Here is a 24,708-nt window from a genome sequence, read left to right as displayed (position 1 = left end):
GTTCCGGTGAAACTATAAGTAAGGCAATTCATGATGTCCTCAATTCAATTTCTTGTCGAAAAATCAAGGGGCTTGCATATGATATTATAAGACCGTATGATCCAACTTTTACACGTGTGCTAGCAAAAATAACAACAGATGTAAGATATATGCCTTACTTCAAGGTAATTTTTTTTTTTGTAGTGTTGTCATTATGTAAAGTTTTATATGAAGACTAATATTGATTGTATTTCAGGATTGTATTGGATGTATTGATGGTACACATATAGAGGCATGTATACCAGAGGCCCTACAAATGTCTTATTGAGGAAGAAAAGGAATTCCTACATTTAATGTATTAGCTGCCTGTGATTTTGATATGTGTTTTACGTTTGTATCGGTGCGCGGGTTAGGAAGGTTCCGCGCATGATACTCGTGTATTTCTTCATGCAATTGAATCTCCAGCTTTTAAGTTTCCTAAACTGCCTGAAGGTGTGTATAAATTCTTTTAAATTATATTATATATTATCTTTAGGTAATTAATTAGGTGGTTTATGTTAATATTATTTATCTTTATATTGTGATAAGTATGTACTATTTGGCTGACAAAGGGTATCCAGATCGAAAAGGTTATCTTTTACCCATATCCGAAGACAAGATATCATAAGTCACAATTTGAATACGAGCCTCCAAAAAATGATCGTGAAACTTTTAATCGCTGGCACTCGTCTCTTCGAAGTTGTATTGAGAGATTTTTTGGAGTTTTGAAAAGAAAAGGTGGAAGACACTAAGAAGTATGCCACAATATATGTAATACCCCGTATTTTGATACGTATTTTCTAAATTAATTAATTAATTTTTAGTTCCTAAAAAGGGTATTTTAGTAATTTAAATTACTATTTAAATTTTGGAGCCAAAATGATATTTGAATTTTGGTGCCAAAAGTACTTTGAAACCTAATTATTATTTTTAGATTTTGGATAAGATTTATTATCCATTTAAATTATTTTAAAACCGGTTTATTTATATATTTCGAATATTTTAATTAAAGCAAAAACAATATTTTATTATTTAATTAATAAGGTCCAAAATTCCTAATTATTGACTAAGATTTTTGGATTTTCCTAGTGTGAAAAATCTGATTTTCTAGGTTGATTTATATAGTGAATAATTGGTATTTTATTAATTAATTATTTTATACAATAAATATTATTTATATAATTATTTTTAATTCCTTAAATCTAGCAAAATAACTCCCTAAAAATATACTAATAGGATTCGTAAATTTGAACTATGGAAGCTCAATATTTTCGGCCCTCATGGTCAAATTTTGGGTGATTTATTTTGGAAAATTGTATTTTTAATTATCTCCTTAAAAAGTCTTATTTTCCTTAATTTTATTTCTCCATCTCCTAAATATTTTATCATCTTATTTTCCTACCTTATATCTTCCTTGATTATTCCCCAAGTAATCTCTTTTGCCATATTATTTTTCATGATAACACACTTTCCTTAATTCTATTATTCTTAATCACCTTAATATCAAAACTTTCCATATTTATTTCATTCTCTTCTCCAAGTAATTCCTTAATTCTTTTTACCATAATTCTTCCTACATTCTCTTACCATAATTCTTGCATGAGCTAGCCTATAAATACCCCCTCATACCTCTCACATTCTTCACACCAATTCTCTTCTTCTCTCTTACTCTTCTCTTCCTCTTTTCTAAAAGAAAATCAGCCCGTATATATTTGGAGCCAATTTTCGGGCACTTCTGGTCAGTTTTGGGATTTTTCTATTTCACGAAAAATTGTTTCTCTCAAGATGTAATTGAGGTTAGACTCAAGAATCACCCAATTCGGAGTTATATTGAAGGAGTCACAGCCTCTACAAGTTCTGCCTATTCTTTCCAACGCAAATCCAATTCTTCTCTTTTATCTTTTTTCTTTTCTTTTCTTTCTTGCACCACCACCAATCACCACAACCGCCACCTCCATCCAACTGCCGGAAGGCTGCCCTTGCCGCCACCTCTCTCTCTTTTCCTTGGTTTTCTACCTTTTATTCTTCTCTTCTCTTAATTAATTAATTATTATTATTATGGGGGATTTATAAAAATTATTATGAGTAGTTTTAATTAAATAAAATCAGATTTTATTCATGCTTATGAGAAAATAATTTAAAAGGTTCATGTACATATAGTTGGGGGTTTGTAATTTAATTGTTGTGATTATTTGTTAACCTTATATTAATGAAGGTTATATTTATTTGTAGGGTGTGTTCAATCAAGGTTCTTGAACTCTATTTGTCTGATTGCTAGCAAGGATCAAAGGTACGTTTAGGTGGCTAGATACCTTCGAAAGTGATTGGTTTGAATAGCATGTTTTACATGATTTTTATGATAATTGAATTGAATTGAATTAAATTATGATTTATGAAATAAAGCATTTTTTAAAAATTAAAAAAAAAATGGTTTTGATGAATGAATTGAAGAATTGATTTATATCATGTTTTGAATGGTTTGAAATTATTTATTATGTTTAAAGGAATTTGGTTTTAGAAAAATATGTTGGATTGATTTAAAGAGTTTTTTTAAAAAAGGGTTTGATTTTAAAAGCTTATTGAATTAAATACAAAAGAGAGTTTTTGAGTTATTCTATTATAAAGTTTGATTTATTCAAAAGAGGAATTTAAAGAGGATTTATTGAACTTTTATTATTAAAAAGCTTTACAAGCATGTTGATAGTAATCCCACTATGCGGATTTGGTAGATAAGACTTTGGACTTTGTATGACCGAGTCTTTCGTCAAGAATAGCCTTGCAATAGAAGGAGACTAGCTTGGGGGTGTGCACGCTTGGGTGAGGAATTGGATTTAAAAAGAGGAATTGGTTTTATTGAATTGATTATTGAAAATTTGAATTATTGGAATTGGTTTTGGAATTGTGAATTGGAATTATTGAATTATTGGTATTGGTTTTAAAAGCATGTTTGCAAATAAATTGAGTTTAATTATCTTGCACTTATCGTACTTAGCATATTTTGGAAACCCGTATTTCTTATTTGTTTGGTTCGCCCTGTTTACCGTAATGGTAAGTAGTGTTGACTAATTTCAGGTGGAGTCAAGAATTATGCATGTGGGAGTCCCGGGAATGTCTTCATCTAGATTAGGAATGTCGGTCCTTGTTTTTAATATGAGTATTTATGACAATGGTTACTATTTATGGTTTTTATTAATAAAGAATGATTATTGAAGTTTCCGTTGCAAAGTATTGGGTTTTATTTAGTAAGCTTGAGTAGCCTTGCGTAATCACGCGGCGGTAATACGCCTAAGTCTATCTCTATGGTATAATTATACATATTATACTAGTAATTTCGTAGAGGGAGATTTGGGGGTGTTACAATTTAGCATTGAGACACAAATAAGGATTGTGGTTACAACATTTGCATTACATAACTATATCCGAATAAATTCTCCAGAATATCCCCTTTTTCGAGTGTTAGAGGATTATCCTAATTTTATACCTTCTTGTGAGCTTCCTGATGTTCGTGTTACTTCCCATGGTCAAAATAGCATAGAAAGTTGTATTGAAATGAAAATCCTTCGTGACAAAATAGCAGCTGCTTTATGGAAGGCGAGAAATGAGAGACGTCGGTTATTATAAGATACACTAATATTCTCTTTTATGGAATTGCTTTTATATATATATATATATATATATATATATATATATATATATTAATTATTGTTTTTTATGATGAGGACAAATGTATTCTTTTTTTTATACTAGTACCTATGTAATTTTCCATATTATTATTATTATTATTATTATGACTTTAAATTACTGATTTTATAATAAATTAATAATTTAATTAATAAATTTAATAAATTTTTATTGTTTTTACATAATCCAACCACTAGTTTTACCAAACACTCATACTATCAACCGCTACTTTGACAGCTAACCTTCACCCGCTACTTGTTGACAGCTACCCGCTACTCAACAGCTACCTGGTACCCTCTACCGCTAGTTTTGCCAAACATACCCTAATTATCTATGTATTTAGATTTCTTTTTTTTAGATTTCTTTTTTTAATAAAAAAAATTGAAAAGGATAACTATAAATAGAAACTAGAAATAAATTTTCTATTTTTAGATAGAACTAATCGAAAATATTTGATTAGGAGAAACTAAAAATTCTCCTGCCTAGAATGTCCATAAAAAGATTCGTATGAAATCGAGTAAGATTAATTAAAATTTAATAATGAATACTAATTTCGAGTTATATCCCTATTTATTTTTCATGTGTTAGATTCAATTACAATGTACGTGATAAATCACATTCAAAATTTGATGCACCCCTATCTTAATTGAAAAACTTTTATTTATTTCTTTGCAAAGTGAAATGATCCCAATAAATAAATTTGTTTAAAAGATCTATAATTTGAGGCATTTTTTTATTCTATGTTATAGAAACTAAAAAGTAAAGTAACAGATATTCTAAAAAGGAATATCGAAAAAAAAATTAATTACTAGAAAAGACTTTTTTCTACAGTTTTGGTTGGAATGAAAGACAATTAAACCATTTTGCAAAAAATCAGGTAATAATTCGAAATAAACTACAGAATAAATTAATTATTTTAATTAATAATTAATTTATTTTTTTCATCACTGACTTTGGTAGATATTTAGTCGATTTTCTGATTCATAGTCTTTTTTAGTCGAATTTGGATGTTTTAAATATATATTTGAAATAACTTAAATGGAAATGAAAGGGAATTTTTTTTAGTTTCCTACTTCATAAGCTTCAAAAAGTTCTATTTATTGATCGACTTCTTTCAAAAGAGACAAGAGCCAGTGAATGGTAAACAAAATAATTTAAATAAATTAAATAGAAAAATTTTCTATTCTAGTATATTATGGAACATATATACCAATATGCATGGATTATACCTTTCCTTCCACTTCTAGTTCCTTTGTTAATAGGATCTGGACTTTTTTTTTTCCGATGGCAACAAAAAATCTTCGACGTATATGGGCTTTTTCGAGTATTTTGTTATTAAGTATAGTTTTACTTTTTTCCATGAAGCTGGTTATTCAACAAATAAATAATAATTCTATTTATCAGTATTTATGGTCTTGGATGATTAATAATGATTTTTCTTTAGAATTTGGCTACTTAATAGATACATTTACTTCTATTATGTCAATGTTAATAACTATTGTTGCAATTCTGGTTCTCATTTATAGTGATAATTATATGTCTCATGATCAAGGATTTTTTTAGAAACTCAAACTCTTTATTTATTAATACTTAATATAAATAGTAACCAATGTTATGAGTACTCAAAAATAGAAACAAAGACCAACATTCCTAACTAGGTGAAGATTATCCCGAGACTCCCAAATGCTCATTTATTGACTCCACCTAAAAATAGTTAACGCTGCTTACCATTAAGGTAAACAGGGCGAACCAAAACAAATAGGAAATACAGATTAGCAAAATATGCTAAGTACAATAAGTGTAAGTAAGTAAATTTAATTTATTAGCAAACATGCTTTTAAAACCAATTCCAATAATTAATTCAATAATTCCAAACTCATAGTTCAAAACCAATTCTCAAGATTCTCAAAATAATTCCAATAATTCAATAATAGTGATTATTAAAATCAATTCCTTTTCAAAAACCCAATTCCTCTCCTAAGTGTGCACAGTCCCCAAGCTAGTATATTTATATGGAAAGGCTATTCTTGAGGAAAGACTAGGTCATACAAAATCCATAGTCTTCCATGAATCCGCATAGTGGGATTAATATAATAATCATGTTTGTAAAGCTTTTATAAATAATTCAATAAATCCTCTTTAAATCAATAATTCCAATCTTTATAATAAAACAATCCAAAACTCCTTTTTATTTAATTCAACATGCTTTCAAAATCAAACCTTTTAAAACATGATAATCAATTCAATTATTAAAAACATGATATTAAAATCAATCCTTCAAATTTATTTATTAAAACCAATTTCTTTAAACATACTTTATTTCATAAATCACACTTTAATTCAATTTAATTCAATCACCAATAAAATCATATAAAACATGTTTATTCAATCCAATCAATTTCGAAGATATCTAGCCACCTAAACGTACCTTGATCCTTGCTTAGCAAACACACAAAAGGAACCTCAAGAACTCTTGTCAAAAACACCCTACAAATAAATATAACCTTAATCAATATAAGGTCATCAAATAATCACAACAAATAAAATAAAACCCCCAACTATATGTACATGAACCATAAATTCTTTTTCATAAACTTGAATGATAAACTGATTTCATTTAATTAAAAACACTCATAATAATTTTTATAAAACCCCCCATAATAATAATAATAATAAAAATAATAATAATAATAATAATAATAATAATAATAATAACAATAATAATAATAATAATAATAATAATAATTAGGAGAAGAGAAGAATAAATAGAAAACCGAAGAAGAAGGAAGAAGAAGGGGTCGGCAAGGGGCAGCAACACGCCGGCAGGTGGCTGCTGCTAGTGGTAGTCGTCGGTGGTCATCCGGAGGTGGTGGCTGACGGTGGCAGTGGTGGTTTGTGGTGGTGGTTGGTGCAAGGAAGTGAGAAAAAGAGAGGATAGAATTAGAGAGAAAGAAAAGAGTTTTGGTGTGAGTTTTTAGCTATGATTCAAGGGGTATTTATAGGCTAGCTCATACAAGAATTATGGTAGAAAAATGTAGGAAGAATTATGGTGATTTTGGTTTAAGGAATTACTTGGAGAAGAGAGCTAAAGAATTAAGGAAAGTTTAGTATTATGGTGATTAAGGAATAATTAATTATGGTAAGTATGTTGTCATGAAAAATAATATGGCAAATGGCTTTGCTTGGGGAATAATCAAGAATGGTTTAAGGTAAATAAATAAGATGGCTAAAATCTTAATGAGATGGGAAATAAGAGTTAAGGAAAATAGTAAGAGTTAAGGAAGATAATTAAATACAAAACTACCAAAATAAATTGCTCAAAATCACCCCAAGGTGGCCGAAATTTTTGAGCTTTCCTAAGCTCAAATTTTCGGCCCTCTTGATTAGATTTTAGGAAGTTATTTTGCTAGATTTTAAGGATTAAAAATGATTGTGTAAATAATATATATTGTATAAAATAATTAATTAGAAAAATACCAATTATTCACTAAATAATTTAACTAAAAAAATCAGATTTTTTACACTTAGAAAATCCGAAAATCATAGCTAATTAATTAGGAATATTAGGCCCTCTTAATTAAATAATAAAATATAATTTTACTTAATTAAAATATTCAAAATTATATATATAATCTGGTTTTTAAAATAAAATAAATAGATGATAAATATTATCCAAAATCCAAAAATAATAAGTTTTAATGCTTTTGGCGCCAAAATTCAAATATTATTTTGGCTCCAAAATTCTAATAGTAAAATAAATTACTAAAATACCCTTTTAGAAAATATTAATTAATTAATTAATTAGAAAATACGTTTCAAAAATACAGGGTATTACAGACCGCCTGTAAGTAAGCAAGTAAGCCATCATCAAAGTCGCTGACTTCAACAGGAGGTCCACCCCCCTCCCCCCCCTTGAAGGACTATCAGCAGGAGGAGCATAAAATGGTTCACTGGGAGCAACCACAGGTCCTAGAGCAAGAGGTGTGTCAGCAACCACCGCAACAGCTGATTCTGGATTAGAAAGGTCAAGGGTAGGGATGGCAATGTTAAGTGGATATCCGCTAACCCGCTCCACCTACTTTAAATAAATGAATGAAAACCCGAATTAAGTGGATGAGAAGCATGTAACGGATGAAGAGGGTGATGGATCGGATATTCGGATCGGATGTAGATGATAATTTTTTCACCTGCTAACCATCCACCCACCCGTTTAACATATATTAAATTTTTAATCTAAGAATTTTAATAATAAAATATGAAATGTGTAAGAAAATTACTTGTTTTTTTTGTTGCAAATTAATTTTTCAAACAATATGTTGTTATTGTTTCCTTTTTTATTAACAAAATAAAAAAATTATTGTATAAATAACCAAAAAATAGAGTTTATGTGAGTTTTTTTTCACTTTAATACTCATCCATTAGTCATCCGCTCCACTCGTTTCATCCACGAATGACGGAATGACGGATATGGATGATGGGTGAAGCGGGTGACGGATGGATGTGGATTCATCATTCATCCATACATAATGGATGGATGCAAGTGAAGATCCACCCGATCCGAATCCGATCCATTGCCATCTTTAGTCAAGGGACTTCGATTTTTTGCCCAGATCTGTTGCTAAAACCTCAGGAACAACAACCAAAGCACCCATCGGAGTCAGACTACCGCAACTGGCTCCTCCTTCGCCAGATCTAACTCAACATGCTCCTCCTTCACCAGAGCTATAGTTTCAGGCTTCCCTTTCTCCTCATCACTTGAAATACACTCCACTAGTTTAGCACCACGAATCCTCCTCATAGCAGTCATTGCCGTCTGCCGAACTGGTTTCAGAACCCCAGTTCCTCGCTACGCCTTGTACTTCTTCGTGGGGTGAATTACCTTCCGATTGCTAGAACCGGAATCCAGGGACTCATAGCAGTACATATCGTCGTCGCCACTGTTGGAGGAACTCATGATTTTGGAGGAAGAATAAAGGGTTAGGGTTTTTTGGTAAAAGAATCGTAATGAAAACCCAGATCGCAAGAGGAGAGAGAATGGAGAAGCAGAAGAGTTTCTTGGGTATTTAATCTGGAGAAGTGTCTAGAATTGAAGAAGGGGAAGCATTTGATGAAGTGAATTGAATGCTCAATCAATGTGGTAGTTGGGGAGGTGAGTGAATCTGATACATGGGAATTGATTTTGGTGGGAATCATTAATTTTAATCAGTTTCATTACAATTGTAATAGAGTATGTTTAGTCAAATAATTAAGGGGGTAAGTAGTTTAAGTGAGGGCAGGTTGGTCTTTTCACACAAAAAAACTTACTAAAAGTGGGAATAAAAACATTTGTTGCACATAATAGTTAACAGAAGTAGTATTAGCTTTGACCATAATTATTTATTAACATGATATAAATATATTTTATCATAAAATATGTTGTTAAATAGGTATTAATATAAAGTTTCATAATATAATTATTAAAATAATTTTCATTAATATCAATAATAAAATAATACTAAAACAGACATCATGCAAGAATGACACGTGTCAATTCCTGATTTCCTGGTATAAAATTTTCCCTCCAATGCCTTAGCTTTTTTCCTTTTTTTTTTTTCTTCTTTTTCTTTATTTTAGCTATGTTCCATGAAAGTTTTATTATATTTGACTAGAATCTAATTATTCTTTATTGTTACCTATGATTCAAGATTTGAATTTATTGACCTTTTTTTTTCTTCTTTTTTTTTTTCCAAATTTCAATAAATTTGGTTAATAGTATATTGGTATTTTTTTTTTCCAATCGTTTTCTTAGATAATTTTTTTTTGTGCACCCAAGGGGCTAATTTCCAGTGTTTTCCTACCTAACTTTCAATGCAATTGTAATCATTTTTAATCAATCTTACGTATAGTTCTTTTGTATAATCTTAACTAGAATATACATAGTGTATCATTTCAATAATCAAAAGAAAAAAAAAAATCAACTACATCATTTTTTAAGGAAAAATTGATTCTAATAATCCCACCTTTAGTCCGTTCGCTATTAATAATCCAACCTTTTGATTATTATCTAATAATCCCACCTTTATAAGGCATTTTCTTCTATTGGTCCTTTATGACCGGTAACCTATACATTAGGTAAACTTTTTTTTTAATTATTATTATTTAAAAACATATGTAATTGGTAAAAAAAAATTAGAAAAAAAAGAAACTAAATTTTTTTTAATTAAAAAAAAAAAAAACCATCCCAGTCCAACTATCCCAACCCCACGGCAACCCCAACAATTGCGCTCCGGCATCTCCTCCTCCCCAACCACGCTGCCGGAACTCCCATCTCCACCCCCCACCAAACGAAAACCAACCCCTCCTTCCGCTCAAGCCACCCCAATTCCCACTCCCCACCCACAAAAACCAACCCCTCCCCTTTCCCGGCGTCAAACAGCCACAACTGAATGAGAATTGATTGAACATCATGGATGAGGATATGCAGCGTAGGACACATGCTACTCGGTAGACTAGCATACAACCCAATCATTGAAACCGCCATTAATGGAGCTCAAAACTAAACTGAAAATTTACAGTTTTTCGAATCGAAATTTCAGAATAAATTTATTTTTTTAAGAGAAAGGAAGGTCTGGTTCTCGCTGGGTGAGGATGGGGTTCCGGTGGTTTGGGTGGGAGAAGAGGTTGCCGGAGTTGAGGTGCGTCGGATGGTGCCGTGGAGGTTGATGTAGGCTGGTTTTTTTTCCTTTTTTTTTTTGTTTTTGAATTTTTATTTTTTATTTTAAATTTTTTTTTCTACCAATCACAAAGTGACACATAGTATCTTAACCTATCAAAACAGGTCATCAACAGGTTAGGGACCAATAAAAGAAGATGCCCTATAAAGGTGGGATTATTAGAATCAATTTTTCCTTTTTTTAAAACATATATCAAAATCACATGCCAATATTTTATCTACCATAATAAACTCATGCACAAACCACAAAATTTGACCGTGCTTTTTGGTCCACAACGAGCTTTTCAGGTTGAGTTGGAATATCGACAATGATTTGAGGTTATTCAAGCTTGTATTTTTTTTTTTTTTACATGAGTTGGATTGTGCTACCGAGGCATGCTATTTATGATCACTTTTAATGGACATATATACATCTTATAAATAAAATAAATGTTACAGATTTTTTACATAAACTAATTAATTTAGAACGATACTAGAATTCCACGACCCTTTATTTAATTTCTTTTATAATTTTGACAATGCCTCTTTATTTAATACCTTGTCTATCGTCGTTATAGGTTGTGCACTTGTGCCAATTTGTGATTACATAAAGTCGATCATTAGCTATATTGCCTATATGACTAATTATATTGATTAAGGTATTCCTTACAAAAATTACTTTATAAAGAGTGGTTGAACTATAAATTTAAAGTTTTTTTAATTCCTTAAAAAGTTTATTATAACCGTGCATTGCACGGTAGCTAGGGGTGAGAATAACATAGTACCTTGTTAAATTTCCTAGAAAGGAACTTGTTGGTCAAAATGGAAACCGGAACCGGAACTTGCAGGTTCTGGTTCCAATTCAGAGTACCCTGTCTTTTACTATATTTCGTACATTTTTGCAAAAAAAAAAAAAAAATTAAAAATTGAAGGCTCATAAATTTACAGTTCTTACAATTTGCAGATACAACAACCCAAAAATAGTTGTTTACCAAATTTAATACACATAGTTATAACAATTATTATTTACATTTAGTGAAAATTGGGCTTAAATATGATTTGGGCTTTAAGTAATAATTTTATTAGTTTACAGAGTATCTTATAGGTTACGGTTCCAAAAAATCAAGAACCTGAATCGGAACCTATTGCAACAAGTTCTCTATTTTACTATTCGGAATCGGAACCTCTTGTACAGGTTTCGAAACCTATGGTTCCTAGCAGGTTCTGGTTCCGATTCAAGGTGTCCTGAATTTTTGCTCACCCCTACGTAGCTAAGCTAATTTATTTATATAAAAATAAAGTCAAACTAGTGACTTGACATATGCGCAAAATTGACTATGTTGTTATTATGGGGGAATAGAATTTAGACCGTATTATTAAATTAAATCTCTTATTGGAAAAATTTTATCATATAAAATCTTATCTAATCATATGAACCGCTAAAAATGTACATTGACAATTTGACATACATGCCAACCGTTAAGGGAAGAAATATTTTCAAAAATGGAAGAATTGTATTTTGATGAAAATAAAAATAGAAATAGAGAAACCTTGAATTGGAATGACAGATGGATCAATCATGAATGAGGACAGCCTTGTGGAAAATGGGCAAGTTATGCCAACACATATCCACATGTGAAATAATATTCAACATATACTTCTATATTTTTTTTTAGTAAGGTCAAACAAACGATTTCCTTGGCTTATTTAATCATCTCTTTCCTCTGCAATCACTATCAATTTTTACCCAGATTTCTATCTCAATTTTAAGGTTAGTGAACATCTTTTCCCTTAAACTTTAAATTCATTGCTTTCTACTGATATTTTTCATTTCTTCATCTGGGTATGTTTAATGATTCTCTATTAATTCTGTTACAGCCCTTTTGTTCGATTTTAATTGTTCAGAATTCTGTTTATTTTCTGGGTTTTTTTAATTTATGATTTTGCCCATGTATGTTTGGTCTTGATTGCTTGAATTCTGAAGAAATATAATTTTTTTTGAGTGTTTTTGTTTAATTGATTGATGGGTAATTTAGGGACTTCTGTTTTTCATTTTTATTTTATTTTTTGTTTAGTATTTGAGGGTTTCTGATTTTGCATGGCTATAATTGATATGATTAAATTTGATCTGGAAAAATTGTTTAGCTAATTTTAAGGGAGTATTCAACACATAATTGACATTGGTAAGAAATTTTCAATGGTTTTGTTTGAGAAGGGGGTTGGCAAGCACATCTACACATGTAGCACTAGAACTAGATAGAAGCAATAGAAGAAGAGGATAGATTCTTGAGTCAGGCAGCTGATCCAATTCATTTTGGAATGAGGCTATGTCATTTTCCAGGAATAACATTAGAGGTAGATTATTGGTATAGGCAGCTGGCCCAATCTATTTTAGGAATGAGGCTTAGAGGGCGGCTTAATCATTTTTCGTGAGTACCACGAGAGATTGATTCTTGGTTCAGGCAGCCGACCCAAAATTCCATTTTGAGAATGAGGCTTAGGCTTTTTCCGGGAATGCCACGAGAGATATCCATGCTATACTAGAGCTATATTATCCATTCCATGAATTTCATTCTTAAGCATCGAAAAGCTTAGTGTAAAGAATAGATTAAAATTTTAAAGTGATGCTCTTAGATATACTCCCTCCGTTAATTTTTATTTGCAACTTTAGGGGGTTTTGCGGTTTACGAGGCAAAATTTAAGGGGCAAACATTAGTGGGAGTAAATGAAAGTGATTAAAGTGTTTGGAGAGAGAAAGTTGGCCCACCCACTAGCAAATGAAAGTGATTAAAGTGTTTGGAGAGAGAAAGTTGGCCCACTCACTATTAAAATTATTAAAATCAGAATTTTTAATTAAGGGTAAATTTGTAATTTTCAGGGTTTTTATATACTAAAAATAGAAATATAATAGAAAGTTGCACATAATGGTTAACGGACTAAAATGGCAAAAATTGCAAATAAAAATTAACGGAGGGAGTAATAATGTTTTAGTTGGCTATTCGTTTATTGGTTTTTTTTTCATTTCATTTATGGTTAAGTGCAATACCTGTTTGACTACCAAGATGTATGGTTGAAGTTTATTGATTGTGTTGATTGCAGTATTTAATCTGAAATGGTTGAGGAGAAGGCCTTCATTGCTAAAGATGTTACTGAAGTAAGCAGCCTGACCCTTTTGTACCCTCATGGTAATATATCATAATTTATTAGATCTTATCGTTTAATATGTTGATTTTGGGACTTGTGTAGTTGATTGGAAAAACGCCATTGGTGTATCTCAACACTTTGGTTGATGGCTGTGTTGCTCGTGTTGCTGTGAAGTTGGAAGGAATGGAACCTTGCTCTAGTGTCAAAGACAGGTTATTTTCGTGTTTCTGAGTGTGTGTAGTTATTTTATTTTGCTGGGGTGAGTGAGATCCTGGCATGGGTATCATTTGCTATATGTGTTTGACAATACACATTTTTAAATTATTGTGCTCTTTCAGGATTGGGTTCAGTATGGTCACTGATGCTGAAAAAAGCGGGCTTATTACACCTGGAGAGGTTAGTATTCAGTAATATTTTTTAATATAGGATTTTTATGTTAAGAATGTAGTGACATAATGGTTATCTGAATGAAATTCTACATGATGAATATGTTGATAAATTAACCCCTTTTAGAGATTGCTAGGGATAGTTTAGGTGGATAAGCTTAACATGGCAAGGTCTAAGCTCTGCTCATACCGTTGTAAACATAGTTGTTAAAATCCCGATCCGGATCTTACGATCCTACGATTCTACGATCCAAAATTGCGTGATCGATCCGGATCTTTGGTAGGATCTTAAAGTTTGTAGGATTTTACGATCCTACTCCGATATTAATTATGAGTGGTAGGATCTCAACACGATCCTACGATTTTATTACGATCCTACGATCCAATCTAACATATTACTATAATATGAGACTTTGATTTATTTTGACATATTTTTTATTACTCATTAGGTTAAATGCACCCAAATTTAATGTATTCAATAATTATCGCTAATAAACTAGCAAATCCGAGACATTAATATGATTTTATCAATTGACAATTTGCAATTGTCATAGTTAAGGTCTCATTCTTGACAAATTTGCACATAATTTATTAATTTAAACTTGTGTTATTACTCTTCTAACTACCATACAGACAAAGCTAAATAAAGATCGACCTTTCTTAAGCAAATCAATGTCTTTTAGCATTGAAACCCCTTAGAAGAAATGTATTTAAGTCAGTTTATAGCATAATATATAATATTATTCGTTATTAAGTAGGATCTTACGATCCTACGATCAGATTCTATCGATTTGATCCCACCCCCCTCATCGATCCAAGGTAGGATCCCGATCCTAACAACCTTACTTGTAAAATTCTTTTGATGTGCTGATGGATGTGTTCTTTTTTCTCTATGGTTAGAGTGTCCTAATTGAGCCCACCAGTGGAAATACTGGCATTGGATTAGCTTTCATCGCAGCAGCTAAAGGTTACAAGCTCATCATTACGATGCCAGCGTCAATGAGTCTTGAGAGGAGGACTATTCTCAGGGCCTTTGGTGCTGAGCTTGTCCTTACTGATCCAGCAAAAGGTATGAAAGGGGCTGTTCAAAAGGCTGAGGAGATCCGTGACAAGACTCCTAATTCATATATTCTACAGCAGTTTGAAAACCCTGCCAATCCAAAGGTAATGCTTGTTGATGCGTTTTTGTGTATTCCTTCATTGGATTTATAACTTATTGGAACATTGCTCTGAAACTTCTATTCTTTGTGTAGATTCATTATGAAACAACTGGACCTGAAATTTGGAAAGGCACAGGTGGAAAAATTGATATATTCGTCTCTGGAATAGGGACTGGAGGCACAATTACAGGTGCAGGAAAATACCTAAAGGAACAAAATCCAGATGTTAAGGTCAGTTCTGGCATAAATGTGTGACAAATTTCTGAAAGTGTGCTATATGAAGTTCTATGCTGATGTTTGTGACTATTTATGTCCTTTTTCTACTTTATCTTTCATACCCTTACCATATTTTTTTGGTCTTCATTCTTCAGCTGATTGGTTTGGAACCAGTGGAAAGTGCGGTATTGTCTGGAGGAAAACCTGGTAAGTAACAATGCTATGATCATTTAATCTCTTGTTGATCCCCTATTATTGCTGGGAAGAGGTCTAAAAAAATTTAATTTAAATTTTATAATTATTTATTCGTCAGTAAACATTAAACATGGATGATTGTGCTGCCAGTATTTCCTCTTTTCAGAGGAGACCCATGCAAAAGGGTATCTAGGCTTGTCATTGAAGTAACTTCCTAGTCCATTTCTACCTGTGTTCATCCGATGTAATGCTATGCTAGCCTGTACCTTGTAATACTTGGCTACTTTGTTATTTTTGTGGCTTTACAAAACTAACTACAGTGTGTAAAAGGAATAATCTATCCTGATAAAAAGCTGTAGTATCAGTTTCTGCTTGACAATAATCACAATATTCTACAGTCCTTTGAGTTGTGCATCTGTTAGCCTTTGTTGGTTAGACAAACTTAGCTTATGTCTTGTATTATTGTCAAACGTTGGCATGCTGGTATAATTACAAGCAACAACTATAGTATAGTATGTGCCTGTTGCTTGCTAAGGCAGGACTTGAAAGATCTAGCTGCACCCAGCTTATTTTTAAAGGGAGGGATTCATCTTCTCTTGTATTGATATGACCTGGGGAGGGAAAAGAAAGGGAATTGTGGAGATCTGTTTTCCTTCCCTTTTATAATATTAAATCCTTTCAATGATGGAAAAGGAAACTGCAAGCTCGCATCTTCCCTTCCCTCCCTTTCCACAATAGCTATCCTAATATAGTGCTGACCAGCCGAATGCTGTTTTGGCCTTTAGTACCCACATTGAAACTCTTGTGCCAAAAAAAAATCACAATCACTTCCATGAAGTGCATAGCCTACTTGTATGTACTGTAGAGAAAACCTTGATTGGCTTCTATCCCAATCAAAGGGATATTATGTACTCAACTTTCTCTGTTCGTAACAACTGGTTCCTTGTCAACACATTATTCTTGTTCTGAAAAATAAAAGATTCGTAGTCTAAGTTTATTGAGCATTTTAGAGAATTAACTTGGTAAAACTGCATGTTTGTGTATATTTGCAGGCCCTCACAAGATTCAAGGACTTGGAGCTGGATTCATACCCGGTGTTCTGGATGTGAATATTATCGATGAAGTTGTCCAGGTGAGCCTTTTAGTCTTTTACCCTTCTACATGATGGTTTTCTTCCTTTAATTATGTTAAATGCTAGTATGTATATTTCTCTGTAGCTAAGAAGTCTTACACCTTTTAGCTCCCCTAGGTGTTGTACATGAGAATACAAGTTTTTCTCCTTTAATGTCACTCACTATTTACATATAATGAGACTCTCTAGCTGTAACTTCTTGGTATTACATACTTCATGTATGTGCTTTGATATATATAGAACTCACTACCCTTCACTTATTTTTTCCTTTTATTCCTCTTTTGTGGCGGGTGTACTATACAGATATCCAGTGAAGAATCTATTGAAATGGCCAAACTGCTTGCCCTCAAGGAAGGTTTGCTGGTAAGTTCTTTGACATTTTGGTGTATCCTACTTGCTTTCTCCACCTGCGTCTGTCTTCCAGTTTTCTTTGTACATAATTAGTGCTATGATGATAATAATATGTTGTTTGGGAAAAATCATCTTTCAGGTTGGGATTTCATCTGGCGCTGCAGCCGCCGCTGCCATTAAAGTAGCTAAGAGGCCTGAAAATGCTGGAAAACTCATAGTTGTAAGCCCACTGCTCATTTCTCTTATACTAAAGTTGCATTTTACTTTCATGGTCTAAATAAAGAATAATAAAATGGAAATATTACACAGCGCACATGAAGGGATGGCGTCTTCTTTCGACTAATTACATCCTCGTTTTTTTTTTATCAGGCAATCTTTCCCAGCTTTGGCGAAAGATATTTATCCTCCGTGCTGTTTGAAACAGTGAGGAAGGAGGCAGAGAGCATGCCTATTGAGTCCTAAGCTTTGAGTTTATCTTTCATGGTCTCGGATACTTCACAGCCAGTGCTCCTTGAGGGTTATCCCATTTGTCTTTAGTTTTTCTTTCTGTACTGTATTCGTAGACTAGCATATCATGACCTTTGTGTATTGGAATAATGACAGTTATGTTCCTGATCTTTGGTCATACTGCACTAGCAACCATGGTTTGCAATGTACGAAATTACTGTTTCACGTCCTATTATGAAACTGCAATTATTGTACATTTTGTGGACTCCCTTAAATTTCCCAGGATTTCTAGGGTTGAAATTTAAAATCCTTCAAATTTGGCTTAGTTTTGCTAGGAACGTCATGTGTTAAAATCTACCGTAATATATCTCTATTGGATAATCAATCATATCACGAAAGCTTGATAAGCTAATAGTATTGAAATATAACAGCCGCCTTTATCAAGAGGTAATGAAAATTGGACACAATATCCAAATTTTGTTCTGATTTTGGTTGGATAATTGTATCCTTTACCCTTTTTTTTTTTTTTTTTTATTCTTCTCCTTACGGAGTACAAATTTTCTTACGACACAATCTAGCTCTTTTATTTCAGTTTGGGTGCATTAGAAATTACTTCCGTTTCATATTAGATGCAACTTTGGAATATTCTTTATGAGACAAAAAATTCCAAAGTTATCTAATATAGTATGAAACGGTTTTTGTTACAAAAAAAAATAAAAAATAAAAAATAAAAAAAATAATAATAATAACAATAATAATAATAATAAATTGAGTAAATACAAGTTTATACCCTATATAAACAAAAGGGGTGCTAGTGTTAATTCCTTTTATTAGTTGGGGACAAATATGTAAATACATACGGAGCCCACTAAATTGCCGTTTAGAGGTAAAGTTTACGACGTCTGTGAGCAAGTTAACAGCCATTTTCATTGTCTTCTCCAAATGGGATATTTTGTCGATGAACCCTGATTTGAAGCCACTCAAAGAGCTGTGTGGATTTTGGTTATTAGAAGACGATGGTTATTAGAAGACGATAATGGAATCCGTAGGAATTGGGACCGACTCAAGTGTTAAGACGAGGTTGCGATTAGATGACGTTATTGGGGAAACACGCTAAGGGGCTGCGATAAGGGCATCTGTAAGGGAATTTCCAAGAGTTACTGGGAAACGATTCATACTAAGGTATTTACTAAATTGTTCGTTTCTTTATACTCCATGTTCATAGTTTTCATTCACTATATGAATTTAGCAATAAAACTTTACAATTAGAAATAGATAGGGGCTGCGCGAACGCAAGCCCCCCTAGCACAAATTATGACGTACACTCTCCCTCTTGGGGAGATGTTAGGCAGGCACCCTTCCTAAGTGCAATGGAAGTCACCTCCCTAGGCCATGGGCCTTAATGATCGCCCATTGACCCCGTCCAGGTAAGTATGTTTAACAGTAGCCTTATGTCTTTTATTTATACTCTTCTAAATCAATCCGATTCCACGCTCTGTCGATGTGGGAGGAATCCAAAACTGAGTATAACATTATGTGCAGTAGTTTTGATTTTTAATTATGTGCAAGTTTTATTATATTTTGATTATGGTGAAACATATTGAATCTTTTTGTCAGGGAATAATCCTTTTATCAAGTTGAATGCAATTAGGGACAATTTATGAATTATGACTCCTTAGGTGAGATGATTGTATCGCATTATCAACAATAAAATATAAGTAGGTTTCAACAAATTTAATTGATTAAAGTCTTTTCAAGACATGTGATCAAATCTCTTATGTACGCATCAGTTCTTTGTGACTCTCTCTTTACACCAACGGAAAAAAAAAAACAATGTCGTTCAAGGTAATTCGTGTATAAAGTCTCACAATAGTTGGAAGTATTGACTGATTTCAATTGTACGGAGTACTTTGGATCAATTGGATCTCTACCAAAGTACGCATTGATGATCTTTGTCCATATAGTCAATATTCAATAATACGCTACATTATAATGTAATCTACAAGCTAATAATAACTTGTTAAATATAAGATCTCTCTGGATGGGAGCAACTAATAATTTGTATATTCTCACGCATTTTTGTACTTTGATCTTATATACTTTCCATCATTCCCTAATATTTCTCCTCATTTGGAATTTTTAGACATTATTGACATCTTAAGGGAATCTTCTAAAATACTTTTGACATACAACAAAAAACATAATGGTGAGCAAATCTAGAGCATCAAACTCTTATACTTTTTTCTACAAATACGTAATTAGAAATATTGATGATTTAATATGTGTTAACAAACGTTAAAATAAAATATGAGAAGTAACAAAGGAAGTAGTGTTTTTTAAAATTATTCCATTTGGATTTTGTCATAGTAAAAGCACAATTTTACCGTTATGGTACGTGTTTTCGATTTAAGTCGTATATATTTCCTACGGTTTTTTTATTTAAAATCACAACGTCTAAAATTTTACACCATTCATACATTATTTTTTTATCGTCTTTTGTATTTATACATTAGAAAAAAAAAATTAGTCATACGAGAACGTGTTAGATTCGTCTCGATTTATACTTAATATAATTTTATTACAATCCTACTTAAGATGTTTAAATTATAAAATGTGCATTGGCACACGTAAATCAAAACTATTACAAATATATTCTTAAAACTTTTTTTTATACAAAAACAAAACTAGTCACACTTATACTGCAATACAGATCCCAATCCACTGTGGTTATCATCAATATACCAAAATAGCACTGATTATTTATTATCAAAATGAACATTAGCCAGTTAAGATCCTTTTTTTTGTTTTTTTCCTTTTGAGGAAAGGTAAGAACTTAATAAGAATTGAAAGTACTGAGCATCTATTTCTATGTACTTAAACAGTCCAAAATCAAAATTATCATCATTTTAAATCTATTTCTATGTAACTGAAAAATCCAAAGTTGGAACACCTTACTTTATGTTTATTACTTACAACTGGGAAGGGGCCGCGCGAACGCAGGCCCCCACTACCACAAATTATGACGTACGCTCTCCCACTTGGGGAGACGTTAGGCAGGCACCCCTCCGGTATGTGCAATGGAGGCCACCAACCTAGGCCATGGGCCTTCTTGATCGCCCATAGACCCCGTCCAGGTAAGTGATTTAAGCGAGGTCTATCCATCTTTATTTATACTAACTCTTTCTCACTTTCTTTCCTATCTGACCGATGTGGGATGCAAATGTCAGTCAACTCAAAGTTGTCCCATAACTGCTATCAATTTTTAATGGGTATACTAAGGATTCTAACTTCTAAGCCTTCAAATTGACCTTATTACCTCAAATCTATTGCAATATATTGTCCTTTATAAAGTGATTATTAACCAAAATTGGACCGATGCAAGATAAAATGAGAAAGTGAAATATTAGGTGAACTACTTATTTCAATATATATGGTTGAATGTTCATATATAAGTGGAATACACTAAACGAGACTTTCGTGTTAGCACTCCATACAAACTAAAAAAAATAAAAAAATTGACATGGGAAATGACTTGCCTGGCTTCATTAGTTAAGTCACACTTCATAAATTGTAATTAAGGATGTAGAAAATCTCTAATTTATTAGCCCATCGTGATAAGTTGTTTCCTCATTCTTATGTGCCCCAATATGTCAATACTACGACCAATTTTTGAGAGAAAATTAAAGTTTATAACCTTGATAAATAGGTTGTGTTTAATAAGGGGTGTTTTTGTAAACTCGTGTGCAACAAAGGGAATTATGTGCGCCATATGTTAGTGCTACTACCATTTTTTTTTTAGAGAAAATGCAAGTTTATAAACTTGATAAACTGGTTGTGTCTATCAAGGGGTGTTTTTGTAAAACCGGGTGGTAAGGAAGGAGATATATTTGTAAAATTCACAGTTAGTAAGTACCGTTGGTTTCATTATTTGGTTTTTAAGGTTTTAATTTAATCTGAAATATTAGGACTTTGTTCCGCTTTTGCTCAATATATTTGAGCAATTGATTTCTTGCTCTTTGGCTCAGCATCTTAATTATAATCAACACGATTTTGCAATGGACTAAATGATAAGTTGTTTCAGGGTACAAGTATTAGGTAGGAATATAAAAAGAGTTTAGCTCTCTCATTCAATTTTAATCACAAATACTTGCTTTCCAACCAAAACAAAACTAATGAAAGTAATGATAATTATTGCATTTAGTTAGGATTAGTGATAATACAAATAAATCAATCGTTTTAATATCAAGCATGTGAACTAATTTAACTAATATATGACTGTCCTCAAAATCACACTTTCTTTGTTCTTTTTTACTTGATCTGTTTCTTTTATCACGCTTGTCAATGCAAAACTTTAACGATTATTAACTTTAATTCTTCATAAGTAAAAATTATAAAAGTTATATATTATGATAGTACTTATTGAGACGAATTAAAATAAATTCCACATGAATATGTTTTTCATTATATATTATTCACAAAAGACGGTCAAAGGAAATATCATAAATAGTGTAAAAGTCAAAACGGGTCAAATAAAAAAAACAAAACACGTAACTCTGATCTCCTGGAAATAACTCTCACTATATCGGGAAGTGTGGGAATAAATTTGGGAGATACTGAGTAGTTGACAGTGGGTAAAGGTGATAAAGCAACAACATTAACAATAACTTGTGTGATAATTTATGTAATGATGTGGCTGAAAGCAAAGTGGTATATCTGCGGCGAGTAAATTAAAGGTGAACAAAAAGAATAAGGTGTCATTTGATTGTTATGAAAATTTACTTTTTATACCGATTTATATTTTATGGGAATTAAATTATTACATCAAATTCATGAGAATTGTATAAAGTTGTTTGGTTGGAATGAAGGAAGTTGTAAATTATGAGAATTTTGACTTACTGAGGGGGTTGGATAATTAACTTCCCATATTTTGTGGAAAGTCACAATTCCCTCATTTATACTTTTTATTGTCAACCAAACAACTCCATTTTCAAATTTCCATGATTTTCCACTTCCCCATTTTCTCTGTGTAACTAAATAACCCCTAAAACGTGAATAAAAACTTTTAGTTTTAACGGATTTTTCAGTTACAACCTTACTTCGTGACAATACATTGTGCGTTTTCTTTATTTTTTTATTTGGTGTATCTAGCCTAATAATCTCAAATAATAGCCAAATCGAGACACGTGTTCCGCTGCAAGTATGCATGTTGAAATGGTTTAATTACTTTACTTTCTCATTAATAACATATGATTTCATTTTCTTATCAGGCCATCTTCATTGGTGAAACTCAATTTTGAGTATTAAAATACAAAATAAGTTATTTTTTTACCTTTAATGCTGATACCCAACCTACTTCTCAATTTAGCAACTCATATGAAGTCTAAATTTTCAATGGTGAGACTTTTAAAGTATACTAGTGTCACTTTCAATTTATGGTCCACCAAATCCATATTGTAAGTTTTTTTAAAAAAAAAAATAAATAAATAAAATTAAAACTTAAATAAATTACAAAATATATTATAATATTGATAGCCCACACTTTTTGTCAAATGAAATTCAAAGTTGAGTATCTAAACTTAATAACTTTCTTTTAGAGTTTCTAAGTTTAGGTACCAACTTATTGGTATCCTTTGCAAAAAATACTCTCTATCTCCTAAAAAAACTCCCTTAAGTCTCACCATTAGAGATGGTCTTAGTTAACATATTTCAACTTTGACACTACTTACATAACTTCTCACTTATACAAGACATACATAAGCTTGTACTTCCTTCTCTGAAATACATTATGGGTGTGATCTCTTCCCCTTATTGAAACTTAATACGGAAGTAGATTTTAATATTTTGAACTTATTAAACTTGGTTGAAGCTATTGAAACTTGGCTGAACTTATTGAAATATATAAGACATTATTATTATGTATGTTTGGTAAAATATATCTTTGTTTTTATTTTTAGAAAGGTAAGATATGATGGGAGATTAGGATTATAATACAAGTATATATTTTATTAAGGTAAGATTAGGCCCTGTAAAAACAAGTTCAGTTCGGTAAAAATAAGTTCAGTTCAATAAAAATAATTGCAGTTCAACAGTAACTTTAAAGAAGAAATATAAATAGAAAATCAGTAAAAATAATTTCGATTAAGCAAAAATAATTTCAATTCAGTAAAATTAATTTCAGTTCAATAAAAATAATTTAAATTGAGCAAAAATAATTTCAGTTAAGTAAATTTAATTTCAGTTCAGCAAAAATAAGATGAAGTAAACGGGGCCTAAGAATTGGAAAAAAATCAAATGGGACTAAATAAGAGACAAGTGTATTATTAGCATAATAAAGATTTGGATAGAATGAATTAGGCAAGGGCCGCGACGAGCGCAGGCCCTCTCTACCACAAATTACGACGTACAGTCTCCCATCAAGGGAGATGTTAGGCAGGTGCACCTCCCCAATGATGTGCAATGGAAGCCACCAGCCTAGGCCATGGGCCTTCTTGATCACCCATTAGCCCCGTCCAGGTATGTAAGTTTTTCCGTTCCTTTTCCAATTTATTTTATACCCTCCTTTTCCTCCCCCTCTTTTCGTTTTCCCATGTGGGACTTTCTATTGCTTTGCATTCCTCACGCCTATTCTACCTTAATGTTATCACGTTCTTCCCACTGAAACTATAATTATTTGGTGATTAGTACGCTTAACAATCTCTTTAAGCAGTTGATGACCTGATTAATGTTAGTTGTTGTGAGGTTTGGTGAAAGTGGGTAGAAACAAGGAAGAAGGACGACTATATATAGAAGGGATTTGGTGAGCAATTAATAGGTTGGTTTGGATCAACCTTGCAAGACCGTTGAATAGATTAGTTTAGGAAAATAATTACCTTTAGGCGCAGGCTAAAAAAAATATTATTGATAAATTTACTTGATAGCAGTGCTTATATGATTTAACATTGACGTTTAGTACAAATTTATACTCTGTATTAGATTGAAAAGTAGTGCTTACATTACATGAATCGTATTTTGAACGTTTAATATCTAAAAAGGTTCCACTACGCGGGTGAAATATGTAAATTTCACCATATAATACATCAAAAGTAGTCATATTCATACTACGCAATATTTATAGATTAAAAAATACAAGTAGTGCTTACATGGATCAAAATTTAAACGTTAGTACATGACAACAGACACTTTTTTATTTATTTAACGGACAATATATACTAACTTATGCTTATCGCTGACCATATCACATGGTGACATGGATTTAGAATTAAAAAACCTTAATAAAACCCAAAACAA

At 31.8% G+C, this 24,708-nt stretch overlaps 1 protein-coding gene across 2 annotated transcripts; it reads left to right on the top strand.

The window, feature by feature from the left end:
• The first annotated feature begins 12,006 nt into the window (after nucleotides 1-12,006).
• Nucleotides 12,007-17,677, top strand: LOC110737045 (cysteine synthase). 2 transcript variants are annotated; one of them, XM_021917402.1, is made up of 11 exons: nucleotides 12,007-12,161; nucleotides 13,490-13,544; nucleotides 13,637-13,746; nucleotides 13,873-13,930; nucleotides 14,821-15,084; nucleotides 15,174-15,311; nucleotides 15,452-15,503; nucleotides 16,544-16,623; nucleotides 16,927-16,986; nucleotides 17,114-17,194; nucleotides 17,344-17,677. In XM_021917402.1, the coding sequence occupies exons 2-11, from the start codon at nucleotides 13,503-13,505 to the stop codon at nucleotides 17,434-17,436; spliced, it is 978 nt and encodes a 325-aa protein (XP_021773094.1). In that variant the 5' UTR covers nucleotides 12,007-12,161; nucleotides 13,490-13,502; the 3' UTR covers nucleotides 17,437-17,677. The 2 variants fall into 2 exon arrangements, with proteins under 2 accessions (XP_021773094.1, XP_021773095.1); XM_021917403.1 differs by lacking the exon at nucleotides 12,007-12,161 and adding an exon at nucleotides 12,210-12,233.
• Nucleotides 17,678-24,708: the final 7,031 nt, after the last annotated feature.

The sequence above is a fragment of the Chenopodium quinoa genome, unplaced genomic scaffold (assembly GCF_001683475.1).
Source record: "Chenopodium quinoa cultivar QQ74 unplaced genomic scaffold, ASM168347v1, whole genome shotgun sequence".
In the NCBI taxonomy this organism is placed as follows: domain Eukaryota; kingdom Viridiplantae; phylum Streptophyta; class Magnoliopsida; order Caryophyllales; family Amaranthaceae; genus Chenopodium; species Chenopodium quinoa.
This window is presented reverse-complemented; position numbering and strand designations above follow the sequence as displayed.

What these genes read in the sequence shown, in the direction of transcription:
- LOC110737045 (XM_021917402.1), top strand. Translation starts at nt 13,503, where the DNA reads ATGGTTGAGGAGAAGGCCTTCATTGCTAAAGATGTTACTGAA. An exon ending in TTGCTAAAGATGTTACTGAA is followed by an intron (nt 13,545 to 13,636) that starts GTAAGCAGCCTG and finishes GGACTTGTGTAG; the next exon opens with TTGATTGGAAAAACGCCATT. An exon ending in ATGCTGGAAAACTCATAGTT is followed by an intron (nt 17,195 to 17,343) that starts GTAAGCCCACTG and finishes TTTTTTTATCAG; the next exon opens with GCAATCTTTCCCAGCTTTGG.